The sequence below is a fragment of the Topomyia yanbarensis genome, chromosome 1 (genome assembly GCF_030247195.1).
Source record: "Topomyia yanbarensis strain Yona2022 chromosome 1, ASM3024719v1, whole genome shotgun sequence".
NCBI lineage: Eukaryota > Metazoa > Arthropoda > Insecta > Diptera > Culicidae > Topomyia > Topomyia yanbarensis.
This window is the reverse complement of record NC_080670.1, coordinates 68,346,195-68,361,455: the sequence shown is the minus strand read 5'-3', so window position 1 is coordinate 68,361,455 and position 15,261 is coordinate 68,346,195. Positions and strand designations below refer to the sequence as shown.

At 40.4% G+C, this 15,261-nt stretch overlaps 2 protein-coding genes and 1 long non-coding RNA gene across 5 annotated transcripts in view; 1 reads left to right on the top strand and 2 right to left on the bottom strand.

Moving 5' to 3' along the window:
• The window catches only part of LOC131677856 (phosphofurin acidic cluster sorting protein 2), a 95,132-nt gene that overhangs the window by 16,177 nt on the left and 63,694 nt on the right, over window positions 1-15,261 (top strand). The gene's annotated exons all lie outside the window — the stretch shown is intronic.
• Window positions 4,323-5,614, bottom strand: LOC131677862 (uncharacterized). The gene is made up of 2 exons (XM_058957937.1): window positions 4,453-5,614; window positions 4,323-4,388 (listed from the first exon to the last, which is right to left on the bottom strand). Exon 1 carries the CDS (start codon window positions 5,519-5,521, stop codon window positions 4,652-4,654), a length of 870 nt encoding a protein of 289 aa, XP_058813920.1. The 5' UTR covers window positions 5,522-5,614; the 3' UTR covers window positions 4,323-4,388; window positions 4,453-4,651.
• On the bottom strand, window positions 10,621-11,467 carry LOC131677865 (uncharacterized). The gene is made up of 3 exons (XR_009303442.1): window positions 11,216-11,467; window positions 11,086-11,151; window positions 10,621-11,015 (listed from the first exon to the last, which is right to left on the bottom strand). It is a non-coding gene; the product is annotated as an uncharacterized LOC131677865 (long non-coding RNA).

Genomic DNA, 15,261 nt, shown 5'->3' with positions numbered 1-15,261 from the left:
TCTTTCGTTTGAAACACAAAGTGAGTTTTCGTTTTAGAAATTTAGCGTCAAGCCGGCCCTAATCTATACCGACCATAAGTTAGTGTCGGTTTCTGATGAGGCGAAGTCGAAACGCACCCATGACTTTATAAACAAATTGGCGCTAGTTAGACACTAAATCCAAACAGTTCACACAATGTGTGTTAACGCCTAAAGCAACTGACTGGTTCCGAGTGATGTCTCGGTAAGCCAAGCACAGAAGCTCTGGGTCGCTGATGAGTATAGGGAAACGAACTGTCTGTTGGCATGAAAACCAAACACTATACAACCTTTTCATCCAAAGGAAAAAATGGATTACCCAATTTGCGTACAAGGGCACAAGTTAGATTTTAATATTTCTTCAAAATTCAACTTTTGAAAGTGTGGTGCGCGTGAAATTTTAACAAAGTTAGATCGTTTCTTTACTTTATTAAAATCGCAAAAAGCAGCTTATTTGTGCCCCCTATAGCAATTAATCCCCTAAATATGCCGTAGTGAGATAGACAATATTATTCAAACATTAGTAGTCTCAAAACTTCAAGCATTAGTAGTCTCAAACTGCAATATGAGTAAGATTTCGTTTATTGGATAAAATTGTGTCTACCTTAAGTTTGTCAACCGATCTCCTTACTACAATCGTCTTTTGACGCGGATTACACGGATTATGCCACGACAGTACACGAAATGGTAAACAGAGGAAAAGAAACGCGAGAACATCCGTGGAAAGACTTCACCGATGTAAGTCGTGTGTGACGATTATCAGGATTAAAAGAATGTCATACACAAGAAGAATTCGGGATCATTCAAAGATTATGTCGTTCAAAAATTTGCTTTATTGTCTATTATAATAACTATTAGGTATGGCGCTCCTGATACCGCATATGTCGGTGTTAACCCTTTCATGCCTTACTTTTTTCTAGTGCATGTAGGGTTTCAAAACTATTTTCCCTTAAAACGGTGGAGTGAAGAAACACGAAAAGCTTTTTTGCAAAAAGATAAGTGCTTTCCTCGCAGTGGTAGAAGCTGCTCAATTTTTACCTTCCAATGCTCAATACAATTCTAGAATATTTCCAATAGTCCAATTGCGTGGAAAACCGAGCCAAAGGCAGCTTAAATTGATAAGTTTAATAAGTTTTCAATAATATTGCAACACTTATATTCTGTCGTCAGCGTGAACTGTCCCTGGCAGCACTGCTCGATCGGAATCCAATCAGAATAAGTACAATAACTTCAGTTCTAGAGCTGATCCGTGTAACTGTTAATACTCAAATGAAAGGCAATAGTCACACTTACTTGTTTTTGTGCGCAAATCTTGTCTCAATCAAAAGTAATGTTTAGAAACGTTGTTGTCCACAAACAACATGGGCGTGAAGATGTTAAGTCAGACTGAACTAAGTCACAAAACCTCAAAAAGTGAGGTAATGATAGCACTGGGTAAAGAATTGCTTGAGTTGCAATCGACGTTTGTCAAATTTGGAGCATGTTATAACTAAAAAGAATTATGACAAATTATTACCTAAAGAATGCTGCCAATCAAACTTTAAACTCGAAATCAATACGTCATTTAGTCCAGTCTTACTTAACACCGCCCATATAAAGTACTCTCTTGTGTTCTGTGAAGTCTCACTAGAGTAACGTATGAAGATGATCTCACTTTTTGACGGTGTGTTAGATATCAGTACAGTTGAGGGCTAGAACATCCATTCTACTTAAACTATGTATTGGCTTTGAGCATATAACGGCTTACTTATAAGACCAGTCCCTCACTTTCTTTATCACCAATTAAGAGGAGGTTTGGTCAAAAATCCACCTAGATTTCGGCATGATAGAAATATAAACGTATTCAATAAACACACTTGACAATCGAAACAGGATGTGCCTATGCCATTTCATTATCCCACAAAAAATCCCAAACTTCGATGTATGTATGTTTTGACCAAATCTAAAAGAACCTCTCCTTAAATAGTACAATGAACATATTTTGATTTAAGTATTGGAAAAACTCACATTATTCTGCCGGAAAAAGGCATACCTATGAATGTGCATATGTCGATGACCAATGTCGTTAAATATTTTTTAGCTGTGCTCTCATCAACTTAAACTAGGATTATTTTGCCTTTAACAAATAGGATTAAGGATTAAAAGATATTGTTCCTTTGTTTCATACAACGTAGAAACATTGCACGTAGACAGGAACACACATATACATCAGGTGTTTAGTTCTGAATGTTCTCACGCAATTCAGAGTTCTTGCTTCTATATTCATTCCAATAAGGAGACGCTCGCTAGAAAATTAACTAATTGTAGTTCCAGCCTAAATAAGTTTACTTTGGATTTTCTTACAATCCCCAAAATCTTTTTTTTTCAGTGCTCAAATAAATGACTACATATTTCAGCTTGAGCATGAGCGTAATGATCGTGCAATTCGTAGTTGTTAGTATATGACCAAAACAAGCGAAGTCGTACAGGGAATCGACGAATGGGGCCTAAGATTAGCGTGAGTTCTATACTTTGAAATGCCAATAACGACACCGACAACGTTATCGGGGAAGGAAAAACGTATTTGTATACGAAATGTTGTTATGAAGACAGCGTATTTCTACATTTCCACGTTTGACACGGTAATGAGTTTTTATTAGTAGGATGGGGTGAAGAGTTACACAAATGTGGATTCATATTGATAAATAAACGATCTATACAACTCTCAGAAGTGTTATCATGTGTTTAGTGCTCTGGACAGTCGGCTGCTGGGAATTTATGATTGATATATCGTTTGTTTAATTAATTATTCAATGCTCGGTTTGTAAAAGATGCAACTTCAACTCAGAATAGCCGACTGTCGAGAGTTTTGCTTATATTTAATTGAATCGAACAACGCTTGAACGATTTTATTATTGCTTGTTTCTGTATTCCGGCGAAACATAATATTACAATATAAAGAAAAGCGATTATCTTTACAGTCTCGAGACATTTGTCGAAATAGATACGCTAACGTAGGTAATGTAATTGAAGATTTCGTAATCCACAAATTAGTTATTAAAAATTGGTATTAGTATAAGAAAGGGAATGACAACTATGTATTGGTTTTGTTCTTTATGAACGATTGATTAAAATGGCGACTCTAATACTAGGATTATTCGCACGCGTTGTCATGCTAACTGAAGTGCATTCTGAACGGTATAAAATAAGTACTACCTAAGCACATGAAACAACCGACTTTGTATGTCGAACATACAACCGATAACACGTACAAGCTTTTTTTGTTAATTACTAGAACAATATTGAAGGCAATCGGAACGAAGAACTAATTTAAAACAACAATGTACTAAGACCAGAAAATGCAGAAAAGGAAATAAAGAAAAGAATTCTTGTTCCGTCGCTTTTTACGATAATAAAACAGCTGCAATATTATTATGCTCATGATAATGATGAAATATGGTTAACATGACAATTAATAATATTATGTATGTTCAAAATTATAGGGCAATGTTGAAAGAAGTGAGCCCTGTTTTAATTTGTGGTCATGATATGATTTTTCTAGAATGTGTTACAATGTTTTTCCAAATTGTAGGGAGAATTGGGGCATCCAACTTTTCTTCTTAAAAAATGCACATACATGAAGATGAATGTAGATCTGGGAGTTTTCGTGGTTGCGAAAATGTGATAAGAAATTGCATTAATGCAAGCAAGTTGATAAAATGTTTCGGGAAAATTTGCACCACGCAATCCTGGACAATGCGAGAGTAGGTCTACGTCCTCTAAATGCTTATGAAAGGCGAGCTTGCACCGAAGCATGGCAATGATATGCATCGATTTACATAGACCTCACTAGTACTCACAGAATTTCGGGTAACTCACTTCTGTGTTCTCACTTCCCAATTCTATCTACAACACTCTACTCAATAAACTGACAAAAATTAATATAATGAACATGATGTAATAGACTAACAGCATACCAATAGTATGAAAATAAAACATTTGTTGCCACAAATTGGTAGCTAATTTTCGTTCTTTCTCGTGAATTCAGTTCTCAATCTACATGTGTTCGGATTTCCAGACAAAACCTTTCTCACAGCAGCTTTTGATTGTAGCAGCTTGAAACTGTAAATGTTTAATTTATTAGTGTGTGTTTATAAATATAATATAATTCTTGTATTACATTGTTTGGTTTTTCTTTAATCACCTCGTGCTAGCCCTAGCAACATAAATCGCAGCAGTGTGAATGGTAGCTCATCTGCACAGATCAATATATGTTTATGGCATCAATATATGTTTAGATTTAGTCTTAATAATTCATATTCTACCTTGATAATGTAACAAGTTCAGGTATTTGAATCGGCTGCTTTTAGTACCGATTCCACTTACTGTTCCTATAATTTCATTTTATTTTAGGTTAACTTGTAACATATTGTAGAATTTAATCTGTATACTCACATGAAAAACAAATTAATATATTTCTGTGATAAACTAATCGAACTGTGATAATTTTCCTATATCTGTGATTTACTTCTGTGATATTTTAGTATATAAGTTTTAATTTAGAATAATATTTTACCGCACATTGACTGAGCTCGAAAGAACGTGATTTGCACTTTTGCCTCTTCCTATATAAAATGACACATTAGGTAGACCGTCACTGAGCTGTCTCTAGTGCGATGACAGAATTGTGCATTCCGCCAGACCCAGTGGGTTTGCCCACCATGGTTGAACTCAACAATTCCCCGACCTGTAATCCTGGTTCGGAACCAGCCACCGGATCAGTGTTACCCTCATTTATCTCCAATACCGCTAGGTTGGCGGTTGCACGTCTAAATAGCCCGCCGTTGGTCCTTACCATGGCCTGCCGTACTCTTCCATCGCTAGACACGATTAATTCTTCGACGATCCCGCGTATCCATACCTTGCGACGTTCACCTTCCACAACGTAGACTAGATCTCCCTTTTGCAAAGCCTTGGATTCTCCAAACCATTTGTTTCTTTGGTTGATACTCGGAATATACTCCTTTATCCAGCGCCGCCACATGTTATCTGCCAGTTGTTGAGAACGTTTGTAGGAGTCCCGAAGTGCCTGACCCACATTCGTCGGCGTTATAACATCCTGTGGTTCGTTAGGTGCTACTCCTCGTAGAAACATATTTGGGGATAGAGCTGCTACAGACGATTCCTGTGGGGCGAACGTAAGAGGACGGCTGTTTATCATATCTTCTGCCTCGGAAAGTGAAGTCAATAAAATTTCGTCATTGAGTCTGCGGCCGTCGTTCAATACACTCATCACCTCTTTAACCGTTCGTACCATACGCTCCCACACGCCTCCCATGTGTGGCGTGGCGGGCGGATTGAAGTGCCACTTAGTTCTGGCATTTGTGAACTCTTCTGCGCACTCGTCCTTGATTTCCTGAAACTGTTGTAGCATCTCTTTACTAGCCGATCGTAGATTCGTTCCATTATCGGAGAAATACTCCGCTGCTGGTCCTCGGCGACATATAAAGCGTCGGATGGCCATGACACAAGACTGACCAGTAAGGTTGTGAGCTACCTCGAGATGAATGGCTCGCACTACAAGGCATGTGAAGACCACGACCCACCGTTTTTCTGTGCGTCGTCCTACGGTTACATCCACCGGGCCCAGATAATCAACGCCTACATAGGTGAAAGGCCGTTGAAATGGAGTTAATCGTTGTACTGGAAGTGCCGCCATTCTTGGCGTGTGTGGACGGTTCTTATGAATTTTACACCAAACACATTGCTTTTCAACCTTAGTGATCAAGGAACTTATCTTTGGTATCAAGAATCTTTGCTTGAGTTCGTTCTTCACCGTCTCTCTGAAAGCATGACCGAACCTTTCATGAAAATACTGGACTAACTTTTCTGTAACTCCGTTGGCCTTCGGCAGTATAATCGGGAAACGCAGGTCAAATGGTAGAAACTCCGCATTTGCACTACGGCCTTCCAACCGTAGGACTCCGGAATCATCAAGAAGAAGCGTCATTCCGCGTAGTACACTCGAGTTCTCCAGAGTAATCCATTGACTACGATCTGATTCCTGATTTCTGCGAATTGTTTTTATTTCGTCTCCGAACGCCTCGCTCTGTGCCATTTTGAACAGCACCTCTTCGGCTTTTTTGAATTCTGCTTGGCGTATTGGAACTCTCACTGCAGACAAGTTCGTCACAATTCGTTTTGCCTGAACTTCTGTCGGCTTTAGGCTCTCGATGGGCTGTCCACGGCCTTTACGTCTACAATTAGAAACGAATCTAAACAGACAGGTCACTGTTCGCACAAGTATGTTCCATTTAGAGACTCTGCTGACATCCATGAACTGCTCGGTCAATACTATGTGATGAAACAAAAACGTGGCTCTCATCTCCGTTAACGTATTTGCTGGCGGTAGAACTTGTTGTGGCCATGAATCTGGTGATTTATGAATGAAATCGTGTCCATTGAACCATGGACTTCCTGATTCCAGCGAGGGTTTGCGCCCCCATTTCGTTAAACAATCAGCGGTGTTTAATTTCGACGGTAACCATCTCCAGTCCGCAAGACACGACAAGCTCAGAATCTCCCCAATCCTAAAACCGACGAACTGTTTATATTTACGTTGGTCGGATCGAATCCACGACAACACAGTTTGCGAGTCGCTCCAAATGAATACTCGATTAATCTCGAGTGAATGGTTTAACTGGAGTGTCTTCACCATCCGTGCTGCTAGCACTGCGGCCTGCAGTTCCAGTCGCGGAATCGTTAACTGTTTTAGCGGAGCAACTTTGGATCGGGCCATAACTAAGGAGCATTTTACTTCTTCGTTGACGACGATCCGTAGATAACCAGCGCAACCGTAAGCATTCTCCCCAGCGTCGCAAAATACGTGTAATTGAATTTGCCCGTAGTCGTCTGAGTGAACAGTCCCAAAATAAGACCTGGGAACTCGTACTCGTTCTATTTCAGGTAGCATTTCCGTCCACTGTCGCCATTTAGTATATGACTCATCGTCGATTAGCTCGTCCCACTCGCATCCGGTCCTCCAAAGGTCTTGAATTAACATCTTGCCCAAAACTGTAAAGGGTGCTAAGAGGCCCAAAGGGTCAAACAGCGACATGACCGCACTGAGAACCTGCCTTTTAGTTGGTCGCTCTTCCTGGTGCATCATATCCGTCTGAAACGGGACCGAAAAGGACAAAACATCCTGGACTGTATCCCAGATTAAACCCAAAACTCGTTCTTGATCGGTGGTTTTATCTTGACTAAAATGTACCAGCTTATCGACATTGGATTCTCCGAGCTTGCTCAGAACATCTGTTGAATTCGATGCCCAATTCCGGATTTCAAAGCCGGCTTTCGAGTGAATGTAACGGACTTCCTTAGCTCGTCGCACCGCTTCATCTTCGGTGTCGAGACTATCGTAATAGTCGTCGACATAATGTCGATCAATAATCGCTCTTGCCGCATCCGGAAACTGTATTGCATATTCCTCGGCATTGCGATTTTTAATGAATTGTGCCGAGCATGGAGAGCTAGTGGACCCGAAGGTAGCTACGTCCATCACGTACACATCGGGGGACTTCTCGGGGTCGAATCGGAAGAGGAATCTTTGTGCCGATTTGTCTGCTTCACGTATACGCAGTTGGTGGTACATTTCGCGTACGTCACCACCAAATGCGATGGCCCTTTCCCGGAATTTGCAAATTACAGAAGGGAGTGAGGTTAATAGATCGGGGCCTTTAAGCAAGCGGGAGTTCAAAGATACTCCGTCGACAGTCGCCGCTGCGTCCCAAACTAGGCGGATTTTGCCCGGTTTCTTGGGACTAAGAACTACATTTAATGGTAAATACCATACCCTATTCGCATCTGCATTACCAAGCTCTATTTTCGATGCTTTATGGCAGTACCCCTTCTGCTGATACTCCACGATCTGCTGGAACACATTCCGTTGTAGCTCCGGATTTTTGGCAAGTCGACGTTCTAGCGCCTTCAATCGTTTCATTGCCATCGGGTAGCTATCGGGAAATGTTGTATAATCCTCTTTCCAGATCAGACCGGTTTCGAAGCGATCCCCTATTCTGATTGTCGTTTTCTCCAAAACCTCTCGTGCTCGCTGGTCCTCGTTAGATTCCAGTAGGGGAACAACAGGCGTACAGGACTCCTCCAAGCGGTATTGTGTACCTAGCATCTCGTGTAGTTCCTCGTTACTCACAGGTTGGATTGAATGGTGGCTGACGAAAACGCGGGGCGATATTTTTTGTCGGGTTACTCCATACACTGTCCATCCAAGGGTTGAGCGCACTGCGATCGGTTCACCAGGGCCTCCAACTCTAGATTCTAACGGCGCAAACAAATGCAGATTGTCCAATCCGATTAGCACCCTCGGCGTATCTTTATTGTAGTCGATCACTGGCAAACCGCGCAAATGCTTGAAACGTTTCGCCATTTCCTTAAAGTTGATACTTTGCTGCGGTAATACCAGATCTGTAACGGTACGCGCCTTTGCTAGCTGATGCCTAATGTCGCTTCCCCTTGACGAGATCGATAGATTTACTCTCCTGGACTGATCTTCATGACGTTTCATGTTGGCCGTCCACACGACGACTAGTGGTTCCGGTATTCCTTCTGCGTTGAGTCTATCAGTTATAGTGCTTTCTACCAACGTTGTGGATGCGCCTTCGTCTAGAAAGGCGATGGAATCAACCGAGTTTTCCCCGTAATAAAGGGTTATCGGAATCATCCGGAATAGAATGGAAGCTTGACATTCGTGAGTATTCAATTCAACGCGTGCGACCTGAATGACTTCTTCGGCACGATGAAGTAGCGGGTGATGACCACCTCTACAGTTGTTTACATTACATTTGACGTTGAACGTGCACCGTGCGTTGCCATGGTCGTTAAGACAAACTGGACAGAGTTTGTGTTTCTCCACAACCTTAGCCCGATCTCGCAGGCCCAACTTAACGAAGTCGTCACAAAATCGCAACTTGTGGTCGGTTCTTTTGCATACGACACACGACTTCTTGCTTTTTTGCTGTGCCGGGAGCAGCATCCCTCCAGACTGTCCGCCATGCGTTGTATGAGCGTGCAGATATTCATTTCTTTTTGGTTTACTGCTTCTCATTGGCTCTCTTAACGTATGTTGTTCAGTTCCGGTAAACTCAGTTACTTCCGAAACTTCGGAAACGATTTCGTTTGTAAAGTCCGTGAATATTCTGAGCGGAGTTCCACACCTGCCTCGCTTGAATCGTACCCAGTCAAGTTTGTACGAAGGAGGCAACTTGCTAACCAACTCCTGTACAAGCATAGGGTTACTCAAGTGATCTCGCAATCCGGCTGCTTCGAGGTGGTCGCATAATTGCTTGACGGTGATCCCGAAATAAAGAAATGTCTCTAACTTGTCCAGTCTAGGGGCTTGAGCGTTCCGAACTTTCGCTACCAGAGTTTTGAGTAGCTTTTCGGGATTTCCGAATAATTTGCGCAGGTCCTCTACGACCTCTGGCACGGACTCGGGTAATAAAAGGCGGCTTTGGACGGCTTCTTTCGCAAAACCCTGTAGACTATCCTGAAGTCTCTTCAGGTTATCAGTATTTGTGTAACCGCAAGCTGCTGTCGTGTATTCAAAGCAGCTTATAAAAAGCGGCCACACCTCTGGCTCACCTTTGAAGATTGGCAAATGCCTCGAAGCAGCTTGTCGTGCAGCTAACTGCGCTTGAGTTGGACCACGGGTTGGTGACGGATTACTCTGTAACAACCCCGACCTGTTTTGCCTTCGACGGTTTAATATATTACGAATGGTTGCTTCTTCCTCCTCCGTCCAGTCTGCATCGTACAACGGATCTATTTCCTCTCCCTCGCAATCCGTCTCCACGTGAGGATTCTGCTCATGTGCAAAAGATACAGATCCTTTCAATGGGCGTTGGAGAATAACCTGTTCTAATAATCGATTGTTTACGCTGCTCGATCCTGTTTTGCTTTGTATTATGTTGCCTTTTGTGGCAACCGAACGTGCACCGATGACATTTCCGACTAGACTGTCTCGCTTTAGCTTTTCCGCCTTATCCTCATCTTCGATGGCCTCTCTGTCGCCCGATGAAGATGTAGTAACTCTCTCTTGCTGCTTCGGATACGCACCTCGAGGATCCTGCCGGTTGGATTTCATCCACTGCTGGACTTTATCAGCCGCACCTTCCGGACTTTCCTCGTCTACTTCATCATCCGTACCCTCGAATTGACGGGATAGCTCTAGTTTCATGTGCCGGAATTGGGTCCGGAGTGCCTGCTGCCGTTCTAAAAATTCCCGTTCGTCGGACAGACGTTTCTCCAATAGTTGCCTCTCCTTAAGCAACATATCTTGTTGTTGCGCCCGCTTTCGCTGCAGAAAGGAACGCTCTATCTCTAAGCGCCTCTCATAAAATAATTTTTGCTCCTCCAATTCCTTCTCTTTAGCTTCCTGCTCTAGATACAATTGTTGGAGCGAAGATTCAACATTAGACCCTTGTGCGCTTCCTTTGCTGATATCGGACCCGGCGTCGCTCTTTGTACCTGTTTTTCTAGGCGGCCCTTTCTTCGCGGGTGCCTTCCTACCAGGTTTTGGTACCTGTAGTTGAATGCTACACTTCGAGCAACTCCAGCTTTCATTTTTGACCGCTTCCGTCACACCGGCACACCGGTAATGAGCCCACAGGTCACAAACGTCGCATTGGACCATGTCGTCCACCCCGTCAACATCCTCGCAGAACGAACAGTTCTGGTTGTTTCCTTCCGCTGGAGCTGTGCTTTCGGCCATTTTGAGGTTAGATCCGCGATCAAACAATTTTCAAGTTTGTTCGGATTTCCAGACAAAACCTTTCTCACAGCAGCTTTTGATTGTAGCAGCTTGAAACTGTAAATGTTTAATTTATTAGTGTGTGTTTATAAATATAATATAATTCTTGTATTACATTGTTTGGTTTTTCTTTAATCACCTCGTGCTAGCCCTAGCAACATAAATCGCAGCAGTGTGAATGGTAGCTAATCTGCACAGATCAATATATGTTTATGGCATCAATATATGTTTAGATTTAGTCTTAATAATTCATATTCTACCTTGATAATGTAACAAGTTCAGGTATTTGAATCGGCTGCTTTTAGTACCGATTCCACTTACTGTTCCTATAATTTCATTTTATTTTAGGTTAACTTGTAACATATTGTAGAATTTAATCTGTATACTCACATGAAAAACAAATTAATATATTTCTGTGATAAACTAATCGAACTGTGATAATTTTCCTATATCTGTGATTTACTTCTGTGATATTTTAGTATATAAGTTTTAATTTAGAATAATATTTTACCGCACATTGACTGAGCTCGAAAGAACGTGATTTGCACTTTTGCCTCTTCCTATATAAAATGACACATTAGGTAGACCGTCACTGAGCTGTCTCTAGTGCGATGACAGAATTGTGCATTCCGCCAGACCCAGTGGGTTTGCCCACCATGGTTGAACTCAACAACATGCATGATTCAACAGTCATTATTCCACTCAGACAAGACCATGCTTATTCCCCACAAACATAAAATACTCTGTGGATTAGTTCCCTAGTCGGTCAAATCGACATGAAGGAATTAGTTTGCTAAGTTCAAAGAAATGTCGATTAGCATCACCCAGCTGTACATTGAAATTACATACGACAAAATGAGTGCAATTAGGAAAATTATAAAATGAAAACTACTTGCAATGGAATAAGAATAGTTGCATAGCAAAGGGGGTTAATTTTCAAAGATAGCTGATCACCGCCTAAATTACTACTTCTTGCAATTTAAAAAAATATTCCACGACGTAATTATAATTTCACTAAGTCGCTCATAAATAGTTTTTTTTTAAATTGCTACTCCCTTATACTGCATCCTTTATTCTTTAACTGCATAGTTTTTAAGCTAAATGCATGACACGAACATTATTCTATTTTGCATTATTCAAGCAATGTTTCATGCATCAGTTCGAATAACTTCAGTTGCAAGGCATTTAGCGAATACAAGGGAAATTCCCTTGTATTCGCTAAATTCTAAATTAAATATTAGTATCACGCTTCACGGCCACCCCACTAGCGCTAACGCAGTGTTTTGTTGGTTGATATTTCCTTTCTCGTGTGGTACTGCAGCGCGTGGCTGGTAAGGTGCCCTTCCGAGCACCTAGGTGTATGGCTTTAGATGGAAATGCATATTTATCATATTGTTTTATACAGTAATACCCATCTTTTTAGAATTGCTAATCGAATTCGGGGGAGATGGAATGACTTCATGATCTTGACAGAGAAGGTAACAGGTATCTTTCCCAGCAGATACTTACAACAAAGGTGCCGTACACTAATTACGTGAGGCTCTTTTAGAGCTTTTCGACCTCCCCCTCCCCCCAGATAAGAGTTCGTAAGATTTTGGTGAACTCCCCCTCCTCCTACAAAAGATCTTATCATGATTATCGTATTTAAAAAAAAATGATAATTCATCAAATAATAAGATAGTGAAAACGATATGTAGGGGAACCCGGGGCTATTAAGACAGTGGGGGTAATTCGGACCCCCTCGATTTCTCAGAAAATAGCAAGACTTTCTGACTATCGTACATATTTGTGTAACCGCTATTCTGAAACATTAATTTTGAGAGCTGAAGTTCTTTGTTATTTGTAGAAAGGAGATACAACGTGTTTCGTTGTTTTGCAATTCTCAAAACAAAAATCATTATAATGGAAAAACCGTGATTAAAGCAACAAATAAAAGTGAAAAAAATAAAAGGTAAGTGTTTTGGAAAGCTTGAGGCTCGTATTTTATGGAATGATTTTTGTTTGGATGAAAACAGATATATTTTCGAGACGGTCACCACTTTTGTGCGATATGAGCGTACGGGGCTATTCGGACCCCCTATTCCGTCAACCACAGTTCAGCGGCTTGCGGTTGCGCACACCATTGCACACGCCACAGCAAAGAAAATACATGGGCCGCCAATCGACAGCTGTGATATACCAGATAAAGTTTTTGTGAAGCAATTTATTTATTTTTTTTGCTTCTTAAGGAGTCTCTCTTGTAACTAATTCATAGATAAACATAATTCCATTATAAAAAAAAATTAAAGAAAAACTACGGTCTGAATTGCCCCATAGGGAGGTCCGAATTACCCCTACATTGTAAAAGGACGGAAAAACGTAGAGGTTTGCAAATCGTCGCCTAGTGCTGCCATTGAGTGGCACCAAAATGTAGCTGAGGTTTCAAACTAACAATTAGGACTTTTGACTGGTAACTTTTTTCATATCTATCCACCTAAAATGGCGATTTGCTTAAGTAGGTCCGAATAGCCCCGGGTTCCCCTATAAAATTATTACAAGAAAGCTCATGACAAAATTTAACGGTAATCATCTGCAGAATTTTAATTGCATGTCAATCTCGCCCAGTAGAAAGAATAACTGTTGTCAGATATTCAGTAACTCCAATATGGTCCACATGATCTGCTTTGCTATATTCCTCTTCCTTTGAATCTATTTTCTTGTGATGTAGAATTTAAAAGAGTTTATAACCTCTTCTGGCATGAATTTATTCTGAGTTCCAGCTGTGACGCTTATCGTACGCATAGCTCCGAGTCCAACCATTTTCGAATTTTCTTAAATTAAAATACAGTTCACACTCTGGAACTATTCGACATTCAAGATCCTTGACAATCGCATGTTAGAACATTTTCAAGATACCTTGCGGGTTTGAATCGAACGTTTGAAAAGAACAAAGTCGGTCTAACAACACGAAGGGTATCAACACTTCTTAACTTGTAAGGCATATTGTGACTTGAGTTCCCGAACAGAACAATGTACAATCAAAAGCCAAAAAAATACTTCTTTTGTTTGATATACAAGGATTATATGGTGCAAATGAAAATAGTTCCCTTTTCTTATTAAAAAGAATATTTTCCTTATGGATTTATTTTTTAAATCTTGTTTTATGATATTACGTAAGAAAGGACAAACCCTCCCTCCCCCTCAGATAAGAATTTGTAAGATATTATTGAAACTCCTCCTCTCCCCATATGCCCTTACGTAATTAGTGTATGCCCCCAAACATGACCAGACACCATGCACTTTTACATCACGTTTGCCTGTGATGGTCATGTAAAAAGGAATACGGGTTGCCATCCTCATTCTCACCATGCGAACCTCATTGGAAATACCTGGGAAGATGTTTCTCCAAGTCATTAGTAACGGATGCTACCTCCCCATATTTTGACTTGCAACATAATGACATCCCGATCAGAACATCATAACAGAAAGCTATCAAATTTATATCTCATGTTGATATAAATTACTCTCTGTGTTATCTTTATGATATACCGATCAGGAATGCAAGAAAACTTATATCAAGATTATATTTTCTGGTGCTATCATTGGATTAATAATATGATATTAATGTACGCATACAACGATGATGTTACAGTAAGTTATATATTCTTTCACAATTATCTTTGAACGCTAACGGTTACAAAAATGACAGTATATTTGCTTATACACTGAGGTCTCTTTTTATGCGTCGTAATTCAACAACAAAATTTTCTAAGTTTTTGATTTTTTTGATTTGGATTTTCAAAATTTCGCGTTTTAAGTATGGACAAGTTTTAGATGCAATTGGTCGGAGACAGTGGCGGATCCAGGGGGAGGGTCTTGGGGGTCCGGACCCCCTCGAAAATTTTTAACATCTTGATAATTTTCAAAAAAGTTTCTTTTTTAAATTCATTCTAAGTTCAAAATCTTTGCAAACCAGATTCGATTACCAAAACTGATTTTAATTAAATGAGGATATTACATATTACGTATTGTACAATGAACATTTTAAAGTCGAAATTTTGGACCCCCTCCGAATTTTTTTTCTGGATCCGCTTCTGGTCGGAGAACTTGTCAGTGAGGTGTTTGATTGACTTACTTGGTTACAGTTGGATTAAGAGATGACATTGCCTATTTTCTGAGACACTCGTCTGACACATAACTTCGAGTAGGAGGCGTACGATTTAAATGTTAAAGCCATTATTATAACAAGCTTTGGAATCGTGAAGTTATCAAAGAACTTTTCTAAAGATTATAATTTTCCTATAAAACTTATTTCGAAGAATATGCAGGAAGTATCAAGCAGTCCAGATGAAATAAAGATACGCGAATTGAAATCAAGAAGCATTTTAAAACTAGTTTTCATGGCTTAGTCTAATGAGTATATAATTAATTCTCCTCTAATCTGTGCTGCATATTGC